This window comes from Oxyura jamaicensis, chromosome 4 (assembly GCF_011077185.1).
Source record: "Oxyura jamaicensis isolate SHBP4307 breed ruddy duck chromosome 4, BPBGC_Ojam_1.0, whole genome shotgun sequence".
Lineage (NCBI taxonomy): Eukaryota > Metazoa > Chordata > Aves > Anseriformes > Anatidae > Oxyura > Oxyura jamaicensis.
The window spans coordinates 65,352,576-65,374,700 of NC_048896.1; the positions used below are offsets into that span (position 1 = coordinate 65,352,576).

The following is a 22,125-nucleotide window of genomic DNA, read 5'->3' on the forward strand; positions in this document are numbered from 1 at the left end:
GCTGCCCTGTCTGCCAGCAGAGGCACGTCACCAGCTCCTGGTTCTCCATCCTCATCCCTGGAGCTATAGAAGCAGCCACAGCTGTGCAGGACAGGCTGGCCCAGCTGCCTGGCTGAGGAGAGGGGATCCTGCTGCATCGTCCTGCTTTTCTCATCGCTGCCACCACCACAGGCAGAGCAGCCAGGCAGGGCTGTCTGGTTTGGCCCCGGTGCTGTCACAGACCTTTCCCTATGTCCCTTCCCAGCTATGTTTCTGACAACAGCCCATGTTTAGTAACACACGGGGGATTGGATGAACTGCAGCTTGTTCTGAGGTCTAACACAATGAGACAAAAAAAACTAGCTGGTTTCCCTCCCCTCTTTCTCAGTTCCAACTCAAGGGCTTCACCATCCCACTGCAGGAATCAGGCTGGATTGAGATGGGCAAACAGAAATTGCCATATGACCTGTGAAGAAAATCACAGCACAGGCAAGAAGGCAGGAGGCACTAAAGCATGTGTTCTACAGACCCAAGCATGTGCTAGGAAAAGGCTTTAAATACCAAGGGCCTAGGACAGATATACATAAATAATAAGGCAACAGGAGCTCTGTAACCCCCACATAAAACTATTTCTACACACGCACTTCACAATACACACTGAAACATGCTAGTGAGCCACATGCCAGTCAGCTAAGTGCCATGTGGTAACACAGATGAGGTGATCAGGGAATTCCTGAGGCAGGAAATCCCTCACACATTCTTTATGCTTGAGATGTTTTGGGTTGCCGATCTGCCCCTTCTCCACACGAGATGCCCCTGACAGGATGGTTCTCCTGCAGCACCGGGCTCAGATCATGGAAGGCCCTGCATTTCTCAGCTGCTCGGCAAAATGAGCGACACCCGACCAGTGCTTCTCCACCAGGGCCACAGACACTCACCGTGCAGGTGCCTGCACCCCTGTGTGCGGGGCAGGGCTCTGCTGCCAGACCTCCCTGCAGGCAGGCCTGGGTCCAGGGCTGCCTTGGTGTGCTTCTCTGAGGCGGCTGCGGCAGGGCGAGGCCCAGGCACAGCCCAAGCCCTTGGAAGTCCAGAGCCAGGGATCTGCCCTGGTGCATCCCTTGCAGCACGCCTGAGCTGCTTTGGCTCTCAGCCTGAACACTCCCAGCTGGGAGTGCCTGTGTCCCCTGGCACGCATCCCGAAACCGTCCTTTGATTGTGCCATTTGTACTGCACGCCACCACAGTTCACAGGATTAGCACACAGTGATGCTTCTGTTTCCAACTCGCATTTCAATTGAGATAACTTTCAAAGTTCCTGCCCTGTTACACGCCAGGTACCCTGCAAAGACGGCATAGCCTTTTACCTCCTGTTCAGTGAGTTCGAAGGAGCAGTTCTGCAGAGAAATTTGCTTTCTGCTTATGTTTGATGTGCTGAAGTTTGGACTCCAATTGCAGTTTATCGTTAGCAATGTGACAGGTAGAGTGTTTCTCAAAGGTATTGCTCCAAGAGTCATATAACTATGGGAGAATCACTCTAGTTTTTTGAAGAATAGTGAAAATTACAAGCTCTGATAGCTGCAGTGAACAAAATAGTTGGTAGAGATCCTAAAATGCACGCACTGGAAAAAAACCCTGACTGCATTCACTCCCAGTGTTGTGGTATACAAGCTACACTTCTGATTTGAGCAGTAAAGGGATTATTCTTTTCAATGCACAGGACTATAAACACCATGAAAATTGAAAAGGAACTTAGAAAAAATATTGTCTTCTCCTACTCTGCCATCCCAAAACCACAGATAGTGCAATAAATAAAGCTCAGTAACATACCTTCACTTGTGAATCACTTCTCTTTCAGAGAAATTAAATATAATTTCTCAATAAACAATTTAATACTGCTTTATCAGTGAAGAATGTAGATGACACATTATAAGCACAGCATAAAGTCACAGCACGGTGCACTACGCATCTCACTCTCTCCTTTCCCTTAGCTTCCAGTGGTTACAGCTGACTGACATTTGCACCTAAAACAGAGATTTACAGATCAGATTTCTTTAATGCTCAGCCCTCAGAATTCACATAACAGTTGTTCTCTGCAATGTTGATTGAGAAAATGTAGTACCGTGAACTTTTTATTTATTTATTTTTTAATGGGGGGCAAATGACTTCTGAGTATCAGCTCTGTTGATTATCAAACTGGCTTACACAGGGATCGAGGGACACCATTTGCTACTTTCTCTAGGCCTGATTGCACTGCCATACAGAAATGCGTACAAAAAAGCAACAGATTGGCTCAAACAAAAATGAAGGGAAAACCCTAACATTCATTGGTTATATCAGAGGTGTTTGTTACGCTGGCAGCACTGGTGAAACACGATGTTGGGGGAAAAAGCATCTCAATAAACGTATTCTTTACTTGTTTCACATGCTAACTTTCTACACTATCACCTATCCATACTGGTAAGTATATTCCTTATTAATTGCTCTGATTTTGTATTAACTTTTACTGTTTTATTATTGGACCCCTCTTGCTAGAACTTCACATTATTATTTCCTTTTAAGCATTAGATCACTTTGCCTAGTTTAGCAGATGCAGGAATTCTCTGATTCCCTTTGTAGCAAGAGTTGCTACAGCATTTCTGGTTACAAATGGACGTTCTGTGTCAGCAAGCCCAAAGTTCGACATAGTCCAAATGAAGTTCAATAGTCAAACCAACTATAGTAACATAAACTTTGCTTGCTTGCTTTTCCATTCAATACCGCTGTCTCTAACTAAATGTCTCAGGAAATGAGAACCCATTTCCTTTCATATCATCTTTTTCCTTCCTGCATAGATCCTCCTCTGACTTCTTTTGTAGACCAGGAAAACTAAAACCAGAAAGAGGTCTAAGCAAAGTCTTGCTCCCTCTGAAATAAGAGACTTGCTCCCAGCCCTAATTATTTCTGACTTTCTACAAACCTCTACTAAAACAGTTCTTCTGTAGATGTTGAAATCAGCAAGATGCAGTTTTTCATTTGCTGCATTTTATCCTATCGTGCTTTCATACTTTCAGTTTGGAGTAGGTTGGCAGGAATATATATATAGAAGATGGCTCAGCTCTGAAAGACAGCCAAGAAAACATTATTGTTTCCCTGAGAAATAGTAAGCCCTCTATTGCAGTTGCACACATGAAGGGAAAACAGGTTCTGCCCAATACATGCATTTTCTCACAGGGGAAAAAAACAATAAATTGAAAAGCAGTGAGGTATCCAGAATCTTAATGCTATACTTTCCATAAAAAAAAAAAAAAGTTAAAAAAAAAAAAGCAGTTCAAAGGCAAAGTGTTTTTTTTTTCTTTTCTTTTTTCTTTTTTTTTTTTTTTTCCCCCTTCCATATACTGTTTTGTTAGGAGGTCCTGGGCTGGTTTATAGTTTAAATGGTAATTTCTAAGGAAGGCTATGTCATCTTGACTTTTGACTGCAAGACCATACTTTGGGGTTTACGAAAGCATCCTGCTGTAACACCAAGATGGATGCTCTGCTTAGTGTGTCCTTCTCTGGAATGGTCTGGTTCCAGATGCTGCTTCCTACTGCAGCTACAAATCCTAAGAACAACTTCTCTTCTAACCTCTGGACTTCATAGGCCAGGGGGGAGAAGCAGCAGCAAAGCAGAAAATCCTACCCCACAGGGTATGTATTTGGCCTATAACATAACATCTTTTGAGGCCGTGCTAGACCTAGAACTTTCTAGCAATGGGAAAATAAACATAATCCAGAAGAGCTTAATGCAGCACAGCAGAGAAATGGCAGAGCATCTGTTGGTGTCAGTAAGGTACTTTCTGGCACTAAGCTTGCACTTCACATCTCTCTGACCTTCTATTCCATCAGTTTGGAGTCTGCAGTGTCAGTTTAGCAGAAGGCTAACAATAGTAATATCGTAACTAGACAGGTTCCCTTGAAAATCCTTACCAGCCTTGTTTTCAAGCTGAAAACCAGCTGATGACAGAAGACTTCATGACCATAAAAGTAGGTTAGGGTACAGCTGCTTGGTAGAAGTGGGACCATCTGGATCTGTCTGACAGCAGCTGCAGGAGCAGGACAGATGGAGTTGTAAGGGAATTAATTTTGAGGGGTTAGGGTCTCTCTCCACACTGCTGTCTCTCCTATGTACCTGGAAAAAATCCATCCTGCATGACCAAGAAGAGACAGAGAGGAGCTGATGGAGCTAGCAGACGTCCTACAGAAACCTTTTTTTTTTTTTTTTTTTTTTTTTTTTTTTCCCGGCAGAAATACCACAATAAGCCCACAAGGGGTCCCACTGCACACAACTAATACCAGGACCACCACCCCAAGTGCCAGGGAAAATTCCCAACACAAATAGCCTTGGAAGATGAATCACATTTGCTTCCTAACTATAAAAGTAAATTTTACTGCTAGATCAAGCACCTGTTTCCCCTCTGTCAAGACCACACAGCCTAGGAAGGCTGAGAAAAAAAAAATAATAATAAAAAAAATCACTTGGAAGTACAGCTTCATTGGAGGTGATAGTTTTAAGCAGGCTTTTGCGTGTTATTGCATGCAAGTTATTTTTGCCTGATTATAGCATGAAACTGTACCCAAGTAGGAGAAAGAAAATGGGGGCTTATCTGGACATCTAGATTCTTCTGAATAAATTGATTCATAGGGGTCCTTAAGATCCACATTTTTTCTCTGCTTGCAGCACAAGGAAAAAGAGGTAGAGGTCATGTGTGAGCTATTTTTACAGGGCAGACTTTTATGGTCCTTCTGTCCCTGTTAAGTACCAAGCATCTGTCAGCTCTGAACAGGGATGTTATGTCCTGACTGAACACTCAACTTGTAGAGTTGAGTTCTTGTAACTCCTCATTTCAGAGTCTGCAATGTTTCCTTTAGGAGCTGGTTAGCCATACGAGTCATTTTCTCTCATTTGCTACAGGTACAAGCTACGAGCTGTTTTCAAGCCCATGGTAACAGCCTACCAGTAGCTCAGTGTTCACAGTGGACACCCAGAACAGAAGGTTCACAGAACATGGGAGGAGAGGGTACAGAGAGCGATGAGATTTGCATCACTCTAACATCAAACGCTGAGTTTATAACCCCTAAAGGAGTGGCCTCTGGCTTGCCTGGGGCTAAGGAATTTGCATTCTCCTTTCAAGCACCAGTCGCAGCCTCCTGCACCTGCTGCCCAGCTACTGTGCCAAGGAAGCAGTTGCCTCCTCTGCTGCTGTGTGCTGCCTCTTCTCTGTAAGAACCTGGCCCTCAAGACAACACCCAGAGCCCACGGGCTGGAGGGAGGCAGCTTAATGCTATTTCTCCTTTCATTTAAAAAGGCTCTGTTCAAATACAAAAATAACAAATCAATTTCTAAGCCAGGCATGTAGTCAAACTGTTACAGTGCAGAAGGGAAGTGGCTAGGTTATTTTCAGAAGTAATCTAACCCTTTGCTACAGACTGTGGCTTTCCTTAGAAATAAAAATGTAAAAAAGGATAATAAGGATGCAAATATTGTGCCATGGAAGCTACTTTCATTTATGAACCTTATGATGATATCAGCCTATTTTCAGGAGACGTAGAGGAGGAATACACCATTTTTTGTCAGCACTGTCCATCAACTAAGTCCTGCCTGTAAGCCTCAACAATGGGGAGGGCTGTACAGGGAAGGGTTGGAAAGCCCTCACCTGACAAAAGCTGGGATGCAAGTTTGTGAACTGCAGAAAATCTCCTCCTTTCAAAGAGCTGGTCTCTTCTTTCTCCTTCACCATAACTCACTGAACGGGAGAAGAAGAGAGGAATCCTCCAATGTCAGGCCTTGAGGCACTCCCATAGCTGGAGCTCACGGAATACGCAACTCACTGATTTCCAGCACCGTGTACCAGCAAACAGGTAGTAGTTAAGAACAGTATGTATTCTTATTATTCTTATTGTTTAAGGCTTCTTCAGCATGTTCTTACAGAACTCAGAAATTAAATACTTGCGTGAAAAAGGATGGTCAGAAATTAAACACCAGCTTACCTGAAAACTCAAGAGATACAGTGCAACAAATAGATATCTTTATTCTTATTTCTTTGCCTTTTTTTTTTTTTTTTTTTTTTTTTTAAGTAACAGTGGCAGGATAATTGCAAATACCTGTTTTTCCAAGTATGTGCCTTTGCTTAGTGATTTCACATCCAGGGTGATCTACAGCTACAGTTTCTTTTTTTTCCTCATTAGGTTCTTCCTAGGATAAATAGAGTGGCTAAGTATTCAGAGCTACTACAAACTTATCAGGTGTATAACACAGTGAACTACTTCACAGTCATAACTATAATCCATAAAGCAAACAAAGGGAGACTGTTTTGTTCACAGATGTAGTTGAGAAGAAGCCTCTTTTTTTTTTTTTTTTTTTTTCTTTTCCTTTTTGGCATCTTGCTATTTCTGTCATACTGGATTGTGTTCTCCATTGTTACCCTCTCAAAAAAGCTATTATAAAAATGATTTAAAAACATACTTTCATATTTTAACATAGCTTGTACATCAGTTTCTCAAAGACCATTCTAGAAAAGTCAGCTTGTTCAACCTAATATAAGAAGGTCAAGTATGGAAAATAAGAGTAACAAAACAGCATAGTAAAAATAAGAATGTCTGTAGCATGTAGTGGTTAGTTGTAAACAACTGAAAGAAAGAAAAAAAAAAGCTTTCTAGAAGTTGTAAAATAGTCCAAGCTACAGAGCTACTATATTTTTCTACCAGGTGTGTTTTCTACCACAGCCTTATTTTTTATTACTTTACATTTTTTAAATAACTTAATAATGAGTTTGTCTGCCAGCAGCCAACTCAGAAACATAATGGAAAAAGAAAAAAAAATAGCCACCATTACAGTGGCGGGGAGAAACTCTCCCTCCCCAGCAGCCAATATGTTGTGTCCAGTCCTTTCCCTTATTAGCAGTCCCAGTCAGGCCAAGTTCCTGCTATATTCAGCTTATTAGGAATGAAGTTCTTCGATGCAAACCTGGATTTCACTGAAAGGAATGGTAATTTTTTCCCCTCCATAATCCAGCATTAACGCTCCAGAGTCCTTGTAGCAGCTAGCTCCAGCATAAGGAGGGGGAAAAATACTTCATCCAGGTGTGAAATGATTCATAGGTGGCATCTGAGCTCTTCAAAGGGTTCTGCCAGTGCTGTCTTCAATCAATAGTTAAGCCAAGAGTGGGCTGTGATTTAATTTCATCTGTCTGATGTGAGAAGCTGCCTGTTTGTTCTTGAGTTAACTTGTCTCATCTTTGTTGACAAGGTATTTCAACTGACTGCAGTTTTCATCACCTTGAACGCTGCTCAGTACACAAAGAAATAAACCACGCCGTGCCCCTTGATGAGCCACAAAACGTAGCAACAGCAGAAACAGCAGCCATCTCCTGCATTAGACTCTGCCCAGAAGCGTTGACCTGAAACAAAGAGGGAAATGTAAAGAAGAAACCATTATGTACATCTTCTCAGATAGCTTTGGAGTCACTCAGATAAGGATCCTGTGGAACTGAGTCAGCATTACCACAGATCCATCCCCAAGTCTTTCTCTGTCCATCTCGCCTCTGTGTGGGATGCTCTGGGCCAGAGTGACCATGCACTGATTGTAATTCTCCTTTTTCCTCCCCTCCCCAAATTCACCAGGACTAGTCAAATACAACTCTTAAATCCCCTCATGATATCCCAGGAAAAAAACACCATGGTTGTAGTGCACAGCTGCCTCCCAGAGTGGATCAGGAGAATTGAGGCATTATATTCATGGGTGCCTCCAGGTGTTACCGCACCAGCTGCCAGAAACAGTGACAAGAACAACTGCCTAATGGTCAGTTCCTTGGGATAGTGGTAGTTTAAAAATTGACATGGAGGTGTGGCTTATGGGTGAAAACACAGATCTATACCTATTTAATTCTAAGCCTCCATCTAGGTACCTGATGAGTTTTCTCTGCTGCCATAAATTCACCTTTTATTATTTATTTTTTTTAATAAGTTAATTGGCAAAGCAGAAGCTAAACAGCCAGCAGTGAAAGGAAAGCCAGCATTTGCTGCAATTCCTTTTTCCCAGACTGGACTCTAAATCATTACCTGGTTTCATGTATACATTTGAGGCAGAACGATCATTGTGCAAACCTCTCTGAAAATCGAGTTGCAAAAAGGGATGGAGCGGCTCCAGAAATGTCTGCTTGAAACTAGAGTGTTCTTTAGTACTTGTGAGGAAGTACAGATTTCTTTGAAGTTTAGAAAGTGTTTTTCCTATACTGAATAACGTAAAATATTAATATACCCAATTACTTATTTTAATTCCAATCCCCTAAGGGAGAGAAGGCTTGAGAGGGCTACAGATAAAGACTGTGCTCATTTTTCTAAGAGTCCCAGAGTGAAAGGGGGATTCATACAGATGCTGTGCCCCATCTGCTGAAACATACAGCGTGCCATTTGGTTTTAACTGTTTGATGCTAGCTCCATATCCTATTCTCTTTATTTATTGATGCGAGTAACCTTTGACACAAACCTCAGAGTCTTCCATCTGTCCTTTTCAATGTGATTCTCAGGACTTTCGCTCTCATAAGAAGCCAAGTAAAGTGCTGCAATCACAAGCAAATACAATATGTTAAACCTACTGGCATTTTTAAGTGTGCTCTCCCTGGAAAATGGATGGAAGTTAATTGAAGCAGGCTTATATTATCCATCCCTCAGATGAGGGCTCCGGATTCCCATTAGAAAGTACAGCATTTTGCTTATAATTACATACAGACAATACTAACAAAAAGTGTGTGTGAACAAAGACTACCCTGAAGGGGAAAAACAACTATTGGAAACTGAAAAGCATGAGAGTGGAAGAAAGCACTCAGAAGGAAAAACTGAGCCCAGGGCAATGGTGCTTTACAAGAAACCAGCCAAGTCCCATTTTTCTTTCTCAAGCAGCACCCTTTTAAGTGTCCTGAAAGTCCATATATATATATACACACTTCAGATTATATTTACAGGGACCACATATCCAAATCATTTTTTTTCTCATTCCATTTTAGAGAAAAGGACAAGGATTTTCCTAGGCCACATGCACATCATGTGAAAAATCTTATTTTCCCTCTCATTTGTAAGGGAGAAGCATTTTTTTTATTATTATTATTTTTAATTTTTATTTTTAAACTTCCCAGACAAAGATGTTTTGGGTTAGTCTTTTTTCTACTGGGAAAAAGCAATGAGTTAACATGAGTTAACGTGGACAGAGACAAGCAATTATCAGCGACACCCGACCTGCACGAAGTCCAGAGCTCCTTACCATCATCACTGAAGACTGGGATGGTGAGCAAATACTGCAGAATCTTCCGATCCCTTTCAAATGGACACTCCACTTGTTTCCATGTCATGAATTCACTGACTTGTTTTGCTAATTCCCAAAATTTCTGCCAGAGTAGAACAGGAAACAGAACAGATGCTATATTGGAGAGTACTAATTACCTGAACATTTTTGAAAGAGAGAGAGCGAGCCCTCGGTTTCAAGCCCAAGGCTTGGGAACTTCCCAGCTTTTCAACTAGTACTGAACATGACTGAACAACTCAGCTTCTAACTTTTGTGTTTCTGCTTCGACCTGGGATGACTTCCCACTCCTCCACCATGGTGAAATTGTTTTTAATCATGAATATAAATAGTAGATCATGATTTGCACTCAATTTCTTTTCAAGGAGCTGATAATAGTTCTGTGCCAACTTTTACGTTTGATGATGCTTATTGTTTCCCTGTTTCACAGTGAAGCATTTAGTAATTTTCACATCAAGTCTCCAGATGCTTCATACTGACATTTTGAAATCCAGATGTTCCATTTTTAAGTTAATCGATCTGAAACGCTCATTTTTCTTGCTGGAAGTTTATGCCAAAAATAAAAACTTCCCCATGTAGTGTGTTGATGTCACTCATTGACAAGCTCTTTCAAGAGAAGTTTAACATGTCTCAAGGGCACTTAGTTTCTTTGTGAAAAAGGGCATTCCAGACTATAAACATTGTCTAACTTTAGAACCAGGCTAGTTGAGGCTGATTACAAGAAGTGAAATTACTGTAATTTGGTGTGAGTGACCCAAGCTTCTTTAAAACATAAAGCACAAGAAAACAAATGATTGGGTAATCCACACTGTCAGATATCAAGTGTAAATTCAAAGGCAGAAGAACTCCTGAAAGAGACTCAGAACTTCTTCACTGCTGCTCTGTCACATATTTCTTCAGAGACAACCTCTAACTGTCATGCACAAAATTACTGCATGTGTATCTTGACAAAGGATGGACTTAACTTTTACGTTTGGAATTTGAAAAGACGACCCAAAATACTGAATTGTATGATTTTTGGTTAGGCATAATAAACATGTGAATTGAAATGTTTAGATGAATTTGAGCACTGGGAAGAAGTTCTGACTTTTCCCACTAAGAGCTGTGAATGTTGAATAAGTTTCTACAAACACTCCAACTTCACCAAAACTGCATTTTCCTGACTACCTCTCAGCTCCTGTGAAAAGTAACAGATATAGTCAAATTACAGTCTAGTTTTGCTTTCCTAGAATCCAGTGGAAGCTGAATCGTGGTCTGCCTTCAGCCTTCTGCTGAAGGGGCTGAGGCTATATAAATACCCCACTCAGTGCCACACTGTTCTACTTACTTCAAAATTGACGTGACCATTTGGAAGACGATTGGCACAGCCCTCATTGAGGAAGTAAATATCTTTGATCAAGAGGCTGAAGAAAGGTATCACGATCTAAGGAAAGAACAATAATATTCTCAGTCTGGTACTGAATCAAAATATACTGCTCTATAGAGAACAATTAAGTGAAGTCAGGTGGTAGAAAAGGTAAACAAAATACCAAATGACTAAGATCTATATAATTTCTCTCTCAATCCACAGAATTTTTGTGTTCACTACATTTTATAGTACATAAAGTCCTCCCTTGGATGGTAAGCTAATCCCTGTGATTTCCTTTCCATGTTTGTGCCAAACAACTGCTTCCATTACCTTGAAGGCTTCTTGACATGTAGCTCTCTTAAGGTCACAATTTCAGCACCCATCGGCACTCCACTGCTTGTTCAGTGTGGCTACAATGTGTGTTTAGAACAACAGTTTGCCTAGATCACTTCATTTCTATTTCTTTTCCCTCTTGCTTTCACTTTCTCATATTTCTTTGCAGATTCCAGAACATACAACTCAAGAGGTGCCTACTTCTTGCACATAGTTTATCAACAACTACATGGAAGTCAATAGCTGGGATAAAATGCTGTGGGCAGCTGAGGAAATCCTGACCAAAAATCAAACCCAAAGGCAAGAGCTGACAGTGTATTGTCATCTGCTGGGCTCCTGCTCTAACCCTCTTAGTGCTTCCATTGCCTTAAGACTGCATTTGTCTCCACCCTCCCCTAACAGTGTGTGCCTCCAGAACTACCATGGCCTCTAACTGTTCTGCTTCTTGGAGTAGGTGGCACTATAGATTCTCAGGAAACTGTCTACATACAACAGACCAAAGCTGGCAGTGGAAGAAACAAAAGCATGCAATTGAATCACAGCAGGCCACCATGAAACAACATGAAAGGCAAGGCATCAACCTCTTTAACACAAGGGTTGAAATGCAACCAGGTAGGCACAAAATGTCGTGGTTTCAGTAGGCACTGAGTAAACAGGCCAGAATAGAAAGTATTTGTTGGAATGGCTATTCATATAAGAATGAAGACATGAAGAAGTGAGATCAATTCACTGAAACAGAAGAATTTTCATCCAATAAAAGGTGATGCTGTATTGCCTCCCCGGAAGTTGACATTAACCTCCACTTGTGCCCCAAATTCATGCAGGGTATCTCTTCAGAGTGCAGCTATCCCTCTTGACAGGGACTTGTCTGGTAAACGAGGAGAGACCTAAGCTAAAGAACAATACAGCAAAGTTTGGAGCTATAAGCCCACTTAAATAGATGACTTTTGATCTACAGTTCTGTGAGCTCAAGCAAGAAATTGATCCTTACCGCTGACTGATTCAAAACAGAACACTTCCTGCTGACTGAACAAATCCAAGTATTTGCTTTTGGAGAATGCTGGAACATGCTTGCATTCTGAAAATGACTGCATTTCAATTTGCATCCTACAAAAATTTGCATAGCTGCACATCCTTGTTGCAACTGAGCACAAAACAAATATCACCATATCACAAATTCCAAGCGAGACTTGGCTGCAATATTTCAATATGTAAAAGTTCTTTCTTTGAAGTCTTAAAATTCACTTTTCTCTCTCTCAAAAAAAAAAAAAACAACAAGATTTAAACTTCCGATGTTTTGAATGCTGTGCAAACAGATCTTTAGGACTCAGGAAAAACAAACAAACAAACAAACAAAAAATATAGATTTTATTTACATGTGTATAACATCAGTGTAGACAAGCAGTCTGCAGATGGAATTGCTTCATCCTGCCTGATAGTTTAAATTATTTTATGAGCACCGAAATCAGGTTTATTAAACACAGCACAAAGTGCTAATGTGGTAAGCAGTTGATGAACAACAGCTCCTAAGTGGATGGCAGCTAGGAAGCTATTTGGCTTCTTTCCACAAGAACTACAACCGAGACTCTGCATGAATGTGCAACCAAATCCACCTTATTTCTTAGAAGCTAATTATTTTAAAAAGTAAAGAAAGATGCCACCTCCGTTAATGCATAATTTGCAGTGATTCCAGAAATCTGCAACGGGGGATTTTAACCCCCTGCATCCCACTAATACCGGATTCAGCTCACCTTTTCCATTAAAACTCCAGAGTATATTTAATGCTCATGTAACAAATACCGTACAGGAAGGGCACTCCCCAGGATTTAGACAGAAGTTCTGTCTAGATTTGAGTTTTAGAGTATCTTTTCAGTGTAGATTTTAAAGCTTTTCCACCTCAAACTGTAAACCATTTAAAAGAGAGAGATGCTCATTTCGGTCTCTTTGCAACCACTAAACTTCGCATGTCTAGTTTGTTCTCTAACATTTTCAGCAACATTTCTTCTCGTTATCCTTCCTGCTTCAGCAATTATCAGTCCCTCTTCTTTGCAAATCCCACATTCAAAGAACATTATTCATGAAAGAAACAGACAGAAACATCAGAGACTAACTTCCAGATTCTGAAGAACTACAATATTTCCCCCAATTAGACACCTCTGAACTAACATGCATTACCCACAGTTAGGCCAGTTATGTTCCTTTGGGCGTAAAAACACCACTCTCCCATTTCTCCTCTGTCTTTCATGTCAAAGTATGAGCTGAGGCAATGTATATTAGTTAATATAAATAATCAAATCTATCACTACATGTTTGCAACTTCCAGCCAGTACCAAACAAGACTGGACTTCAGCAGACCGCTGTGACAGAGTCATTTTCTTGATCCACCTGGTTTCCTCAAATATTGCATTTATCTAGGTGCTAGCTTACAGGTAGTATTTAGACATAAACAGGGATTCAGTTTTGAGCTTTTATTAAAAAAAAAACAAAACAAAACAAAACAAAACAAAAAAACTGAGGTAGAACTGTTGAAAATCAGACTCCCCTGACAAAAGCTTACCATGTGACTTAGCAAGCTTATTTCTTTTCTGCCCATTGCCAAGTCATTTGCAAACATACCTTCTCTCTGTTGCTATGAGCTGTCAGGGACCTCTGAGCGGCTCCACGCAGAGCAGTCCGGTAATTATAAAAATTGCTGGAAGGGTCCATCTGATGCTACAAAGCACGAAGAAATGTAAATAATGAGCTTCAGAGAGCCAGCGTCATCACCACACACAACACTTTTCCATTTGAGCAACTATTTTAAAAAGCAAGAGGTCTTTGTAAGACCACCACAAACATAGCCTTTTAAAGGACTGTGGCATCTCTTTATCTGTTCTTTCAATCAGAAGAGAAACGTGATTTTAAAAATGTTCACTCATCACAACAAAAGTCAGGGGCAGGAAAGCGAAGGCAGGCACTATGGACCTCTTCTTTCCCTCTTCACCAATAAAGTAGCTTCAGCTTTAACTCAAAAGCCAAAATCATGAACTACGACAACAGTGTGTCTTGACACTAATATTCTACTCTTCCTATGTATGCAGATTTCTCAGAGCTGACTTGGTTGCAGTGTAAGATCAGGCAGCTAAAGCTGTTAGTGGCCAGGATGACTGCATCGCTCATGAAACACGCCCTTAACCAGCAAAGCCCAGCCTGCATAATAGGTTTGAATTAAATAGGACTGTGATATTAAGAGCTGATTAAGAGCTTTGCAGCCAGCCCTTGACACAAGGAAGGCTATCTCCCACCCAAGGGTGGGGGAAGCAAGTGTGAGGTGGCTACAACTGTCCGGTTTTAATCTGTTGTCATAGACCGAGTCAAACCTCTGGACGGTATTAATAAACATTCCATGTTTGCATCATGACCAGAACACTGCATTGTCTGTATTACTTATAGCCTGAGTTAACCGATTGCCATGTAGACCAAGCTAATTAACTTGTTGGTAAATAATCTGTTGGGTAGATCACAAATTCTTGTATTACTGCGCCCACATGATCTTTGCCAAAGGCATCTACTACCTGAAAGTAATTGGCAATCAATCAATTCAAGATAAATTTTTCTGAATGGACAAGGCAGCTGCCTTACAGCTAAACTGCATTTTCAAAGGCAGAACTGCATTAGTTGAATCCACGCCAACCTTTTCTAATACATCTGCCTCTCAAGATGTTACCTACTTTTCTTTAAAAAAAAAAATCACGGTACTGCCATTTAGGGGGTGTTTTTTAGAAGTAACAAGGCAGGTATTTCAATGTCCTTCTTCCAGGTTGAAAGAGCACAAGATAACTGAAACATTCTTATTACACCTTCTGGAATGTCCACTAAGAGCATACATATATACTAAATTAAACACATCAGAAAGCAGCCATACTTGCACTTCAGAGCTGCTTAAAGTGGCATACTACTAACAGCCACGTGTCCAAGTACCGGTCAAACTTACCTCAAGAATATCAAACTTGGCTGTCTTCACTTTTGCCCATGTTTTCTTTAATCGAGAGACAGGACTCATGTTCATGCCAGCTGGATGTAAGAGAGAGAAATTGTTTGAACATTCAGAAATCTTTGAGGTGGCTAAGGCTGGTAACCATTTCTAGAGCAAAGGAGCTATTAACAATAACAAATATTTTCAGCAGAGATACTCTAAAGTCAGACTTTCTGTTTTCTTGAAATTCCAGTGGTAAAAAAAAAAAAAAAAAAATCAACAACTTTTACAGAAAAATCTCTCAAAAAAAAATACCATGCTATAAGTTCACGTGGTCTTGATAAACGTGAATATAGAGTAAAAAAGTCAAATGAGTTGTCTTAACACCACCTTTTACAAATTTAATGGAAATCTATGGTATCTGGGAAATTTTACCATTTCCATAAATATTCCCAATATTTTCCTAACTGATATAAAGGTGTAGAATTTTTAAACTGCTAGGATATTTATGGTGCTGTAGAAATAACAGAAGACATCAATCCTCCATATTACAGGAGGAGTGTCTATTCCAACTTAGCATTAATACTTGTTTCAAAAAGCAGAGATTTAGATCTCTGAAGAGTTACAGTGAAAACTTAGCTTTTTCTGTGATGTACACTAAAAACTAATTAATTTCTTACATATATAATTCTACAAAAATATCTAGCAATTCTCTGCCATTTCCCCTCCCAACTGCACATCGCTGAGCACGTTAAGCAGTAGAGTTCCCTATGAAGCACCACAATTCATTTATCCAGATTCAAACAGGGACAAAACATCTCATGATGCATACTTACAAATAATAGCCATTAAGGAGTTAAAGTTGCCAATGTTAAAACATTCCCGTGCCACGTCGATAAAATATTCTATCACTCTTGCTCTGTGCTTCTTCTTCACAGGCTGCAAGAGATGACATTGGAGTGTTACTTTCAGCTGGAAACAGAGAGCTCTAACCCATCCCCAAAAGAAAAAACACCTACATCAAAGGTCTTTTCCATGTGGACCATGACTTTACATTATTTTTTTTAACTTTTTTTTTTTTTTTTTTTTAAACACTGTACCTATAGATTAAACCACACTATTGTCTTCAAAATGTCAGAATGGAAAAGACAAGCAAGACAGCAGGCAGATAGAGAGCAAGAACAACAGATAAGGATGCTCTGAAAAGAAGAAGGGTATGATGAACAGCTGAGCAGAGAAGGGGGTCAGCACACAGGAGAAAATAGATGGCTCCATTCATGAAGGGTAACAGGAGAGAAGGGCCAGACGCACTCCTGTGCCAAGAAGGACTTACGTAGTATAACATCACCACTTTGTCATATGAACAATGCAGATGCACAAGTATGATGCTGAAAACATGCAACCTATTCCCTCTACAGACACACAAGAATACATGGGGAGCTGAGCAAATGGAAAGTCCAAGGGCATACTCAAGGGACAAACCTAAAAAGGCTCCATGGTTTTGACGACTAGACTAAGCAAAACCTTTTAACAGATAAAGTCCTTGCTTACCATACAGATTTCTGTTGCAACCAAGTAACTGAGCCTGTTGAACCATTCTACATAGGCTTCCAGATTACGGGTCTTCTTTCGATCTCCGTAGCAGCTCTGCAGAAGAAAGAGAGCAATTTTTACTGTAATCTTCACCTTTTCCTTAAGAGAGACCTTTTGGCTTTCTGCCTTGCCATCCCGAGACCCTGTCAAGTAACCAGGATCAACTCAATTACCCTCAAACCTTAGAAGTAAAGCAGCAGTGATAGTATCTGGGTATGCATCACTTCTTCCCAAGCTGTTGGCTCAGTAAAGCACTCAGGCAGCCAGGCAGAATCCATCACCTGCTCTTAATCCCACCAGCATGCTTTGGGGAATTAGGATAGATTTGCGCAAACAATCAAAAATAAATATCTGCTTAATATTAAATTAAAATAACTTTGAGAGACTGTCTCACAAAAATACAAATTGTAAGCTTGGGTCATCCTATTCTGTTTGTCAGTTTTAAGTTGGATAGTAACTCTAGTGTTAACTGTCTGACTTATGCTCTTTAAATTAACTGTGCTAAAGTCATATTGAATCCAGCACCTAAAGAGGTAACTCCAGCACACTTAGCTAAAAATACAGCATCTTTAACCTTCATTTTATGTGAATATAGAGCTCACCGCCTGCTTTTCATGATGTGTACTCTACCTACAGACCGCCCCAGTTGTCAGTTTGCTGCAAAGAGTTCAAGAGTTTAGTAAAAGGAAGAACAGATGTTAAAAATGAGTAATGCAAAAGCCAAAGTTAATCTCAGCTTTTTCCAGCTGTAGACTAACTACGTAGGTGGATGGAAGAAAACATTCAGAGGATTAAGTTTCCCCTTAGTTTAAATCAGAAAAAATAGTAAATGTGTTAAACTGATTTCAGTTTGTTTTCTGAGTTCTGAAGCTCCTGGACATGTCCTCCAGAAAGAAAAAGCATTGATAAAACAAAATTGTTAAGAGGAGTACAAAAGCATTTTCACTTTACAGTTTGCTTCTGCTGGTTCTCACTTGTTTGCTGGAACTTCTAGTTCACAGGCACCTGACCTCTAGGATGTTAAATGCCACACTTCAGAGCTGCTCAAGATCTCTAATTACCTTGTCATTATCCAAAGGGTCCTTTTGCACAAATGCCTGGACAAATTCTTCTGGTCCAATATAATTAAGTCTCTCCTAAAAAAAGCACACAAGCAATCAAGTCAGATCCTAGGTTAACGTGCATATCAAAAGGAGGAGAAGGACAAAATCATAATGGAGAAATGAAAACTCACAAGTTCTATGTGTGTAAGCTGCTGAGCTAACGTGTAGGGATCATTGCAGACTGTGATTATGTCCCTCTGGATGGACTGGGGCTTGGTCTTTAAGACCGTGAGGCGATCTGTGGACGTTGCATTAATTTTTGCAAGTACTTCCTCATACTGGCTAACAGTTGCGAGCTTTCGAAGGAGGTTCTGGAGGAGCTGCTGTACGTTCTTCCGATACATCTGTCATGACATGAAACAATTGGGAGATGTTCTCAAAATGTGCGAGGATACTATATACAGACTGCATGACACCAAAACGGAACGATGCTGATGCCTGACAATCCTGTTGTAAACATAGGACACATTCTAGTAGCTGAGTATCTGATACTGACATTTCATCAGAACAAAAGGAATCCAGATGAGTATTTAAAGATTGATTGTCTCAGGGCTTTAACAGTGACTTGACTAGCCACGTTACAACAGGAACAATACGCAGAATCTTCTGCATCGAATGAAGTACCAGTTGTGATAAAATACAAGAAATGAAAATTCTCCACCTTCTGCTGCTTAGGACTGCAAATAAACCCCAACAACATATGGTCATTTAGTGATGATAATAGGGCCTACTTCACGTTGGGGTGAAACAAGACCAGTTTCACCTAAGTCAGAGTTAAAAGGCGCAGTATATCTGAGAGAAAGGAGAAGAGTATAAAGCCATCTTTCCTTCTTTCATCCTGCAGGCCTCTCTGTGTTGCCCTGTTTAATTTACCACATGAACAAATTTGTATAAGAGCAGGACTTGACTTATGTAGACAGAACTCTGTAACGGCCCCCCAGGTGGTCACTTTTCCAAATTCCAGATATCAGCCTATAGATATTAATGGAAAACAAAAGTAGTTAAAAAAATGAGCAACCAGAACACCTACTGGCAGCCCACCATAGTGTGATCAGTCAAAGGCCTGAATGTTTCCTGCATTCTAATGAATTTGTGTTTCTCTATGAATCTGTCACTTATATGGATTTCCAAATTCAACCAAATAAAACAGCATTGTTTTGGGTCAAATTCATTCTTGAGGTCCATGGTATTCAACCAAGGCGAAACTTGGCTTGTTACTAAATAATCGCCTTCTGGTTTCTATATATTTTGATTTTCTAGACAATTACACACTGCAATGTTTTTCACTAAGGGGTAGTGTGGGAAGAGAACAGGGGGACAGGGGGATCCTATACTTTTCAAAAAAAGGATCAATGCACTCCTCACGCAGGCACAAATATTATTTCAAGTGGTGCACTTCAGTAAATAGGTGCTAGGTGACACACACAAATATGCCTCACTGACCTATTTCCCTTCCAAATTCTTTGAAATTTGATTTAAAAGAACTTTATGAAGCATTTACTTGTTCAGCTGGTAAACAACAGAGATTGAAAAAGCATCTGAAATATTTTGGATGTATTCTGGCTTATTGTGGAAATTGCCTAACAATTAGCGGGTCAGTCTTAAAAGCAAAGCTAATAAACCTCGTCTGAAATTGTTCTTTCTGTCAACCCACACAAGGAAAAAAACTGGTGAAGATGTGAAGCCAAGCTACCTGAACTCTTGATTTAGCATGACCACACAGAACAAGATATCTTCAACTCTTAGGCTGCAGCACCCTGCTCCCTACACTCTTATTTCAACTCCAAAAAATTACACACTCCTTTTTCCTGGTAGATGATAGGTAAACAAGTTTACATGTCAGTTTCTTAGAACACCTTATGATTGACTTGTCTGTTACCTCCTATATTGATGTAGCAACGTGAATTGCTGTGAGATTATCATTGATACATCTTCCCAAATTGTATTCTGTCTTCTTCTTAAGGCCTTTGTTTAAACAAACAAACAAACAAAAAACAAACACAAAAACTTATCCCTCTATAGTTGTACCACACCTAGCAAATCTTGTAGACACAAATAAAGGGAAGAATGCTGATATTTATTTATATTTAAAACCTCTGAGGTTTGGACAGCACAGAAGAAAGCGATGGGACACTTCACCCGAAGGTCATCTCTTGGTGCCTGTCCTATACAGATTGTGACTGGAAGTCATTACTGTCCGCTAGATGTGGAATATCATATGCTAAAGGAGTTTCCACAGTCACTCCCCCTAAATGATATCATAGTGGAATAAAAGAGAGCTTGGTACAATGTTGGGCTGCGTATGAGAAGACTTTAGGGATACAGGACGTGGCTTTGGTGTGGCTCTCCATACATGCATCAAATGTTTTTACAGGAAAAGACACAAGTAAGTGTTTGCATGGAACTAATCAGGTGACCGGAGACAATGGCTGATAATGAAGAGCTTCAGAACTTACCTTGAAACAAAGGTCAGTTAAGCAATAAAAGAGACCAGAACAGCATCTGGAAATATTTCATGAGCGTGACCTCTTAGGACACAGAGAAGGAAAAAGTAGCAAGAATAGAATGAAATTGAGAGGAAAATAAATAAATAAATGAAAGATCAAGGTTCAATATCCCAAAGACTTTTTTGATGGAGATACCTTCATGTGGTGAATGGTCTTAGCTGGACCCTTACTGATAGCTCTTAACTTAATTACTGTGCCAGTGGAGCACAGTAATTTGGAAAGTGGAATAAGAAGCTACAAGTAAAGGAGATGTAGTGAACAGGAACAGACAACACCGATTCCTTTGTATCCTTCAAAGTAATGACTCACACAAACAAATCCAAGCAATCTGCAGAAAAGCAGGCTCAAGGAATTTGCCATTTGCTGTTCCAACAGCTCACAATAATGCACGCCAGTTTACTGCAGCGCTTGCTTTCCTTTTGTCTTTCTAAAGGAAACCTTGAAGTCACTTGGAGGTCTAGCATGGAAGCTAGGAAAGATCTGAAACTCCCTGCCAGAGCAAGATTGCTCCCCACGGATCATTTTCTAGGAGCTTTTCCAACTTCTGCCCTTCTCCTCAATAGATGATTTCACTGTTTAAATGTTGTGTACTGCAAGGAACTTCACTGTAGAAAATCTTTCCCTGTTGCTGTTCCCATCCTGCTCCCATGAACTCAACTTTCTGCAGGCTAAACAACTCGCCCTCCTTTTATGCCAATGGGTGTTTTTCAAGTGGATCAGAATCTGCCATATTACTACTTTTCCTTGAACTGAATGTCAGTTCCCTATCTTCCTTTTAAAAGAGTATCAAGGAGCAAAGCAATATTGTGGGAGCACTGTAAAGGGAAAGGTGTCTCCCAGCACCCACACTGTGAAAGCAAACTTAATGCCTGTTCACAATCCAAAGCCCCCTATAGATATCCTGTAGCAATTCAAAGTTTGCTCATCAAGTTTGATTTTAATTCATATTCCATACCGTATCTCACTCCTTTCACCCTTCTTCTGTTGCTTCTGCCCCCTTTCACAACACAGAAATTTATTTCAGCTCCTGAATTCATTTTAGGTTTGTTCTTTTTCACCCTTATTTATAGGCTCCCAAGGTCTTTTCATGCCTTTGGCAGCATTCACACCGCCTCCCAGTAAAGCTTACCTACCAAAGCTCGTTAACAGGCTGTTTTTTGCCTTGTCCATATCATTATTCAAAGGCTTACGTAAGTAACACCAAGCCGAGGAAGACTAGAAGCATGATGCCATTTAGCAATTGCTCTTTGTGTTTATAGTTCTTCCAAATGCCACTCTAATGTCTTTTGCAATCTTCATATTATGCCAGCTACACATGACCTGCTTATCGAAACCTTGTTAACTGCCTTCCCACTAAGTGGGAATAAGCCTTGGATTTTGGTTGAGTTTACTCCAGTACTTACAAGACAAGCATCAATTAAGCAACAAAATATTTCGTAAGACCTCCCTGAAACTTTACTTGCACCTGAGAACTGGTGCTTAGAACAAAACCATTCTTCCTTATTTCCTCATGTGCTGCTTTCAGAGGAAGGAATACAACAGACTTTCTTTGAGTCCAGCCCAATATTTAAAGAACAAGACGATTTTTCCTGATAATTTTCTTTTCAAAACTTTTTCCCAAACCTGCTATAACTCTTCCACTGACATAAACATCAGAAGCCCGATTCTAACAAATCTTATTCACACAAATCAAACAAATTACCAGGGGATTTCTCAGATATGCAAGGCTTCCCGGTGTCTTACCCAGCTTCTTCCAAGCAAAATGATTAAGAACAAAAACAAGCCAAGTTGTGCTTGTCTGCACAATGTGCAATTATTTCATGGTTTCAGAGATGCAGTGAACTCTGCCTGTGCTTTGGAGAGGATCTTTTCATGCTTCAAGGTTTCTTCCTAGGCCTAGGTACCAGGCAGAACTTTTTGTCTTCAAGAACTGCCCTAATAAGTTAGTTTGATTGCCCAGAGCCCTATCATGTTATTAACAACAACTATGCAATA

The 22,125-nt window shown here is 40.3% G+C and overlaps 1 protein-coding gene across 6 annotated transcripts in view; it reads right to left on the reverse strand.

Moving 5' to 3' along the window:
- Positions 1-6,000: 6,000 nt before the first annotated feature.
- The window catches only part of RASGEF1B (RasGEF domain family member 1B), a 151,559-nt gene continuing 135,434 nt past the window's right edge, over positions 6,001-22,125 (reverse strand). For all 6 annotated transcript variants that reach the window (XM_035324808.1, XM_035324810.1, XM_035324814.1 and 3 more), the window contains 10 exons: positions 17,755-17,967; positions 17,582-17,656; positions 16,479-16,574; positions 15,764-15,866; positions 14,946-15,025; positions 13,589-13,684; positions 10,619-10,714; positions 9,253-9,376; positions 8,482-8,554; positions 6,001-7,393 (listed from right to left, as the gene is read on the reverse strand). In XM_035324808.1, coding sequence (XP_035180699.1) covers positions 7,369-7,393; positions 8,482-8,554; positions 9,253-9,376; positions 10,619-10,714; positions 13,589-13,684; positions 14,946-15,025; positions 15,764-15,866; positions 16,479-16,574; positions 17,582-17,656; positions 17,755-17,967 — 981 coding nt within the window. In that variant the 3' untranslated portion in view covers positions 6,001-7,368. The remainder of the gene's footprint in view (positions 7,394-8,481; positions 8,555-9,252; positions 9,377-10,618; positions 10,715-13,588; positions 13,685-14,945; positions 15,026-15,763; positions 15,867-16,478; positions 16,575-17,581; positions 17,657-17,754; positions 17,968-22,125) is intronic.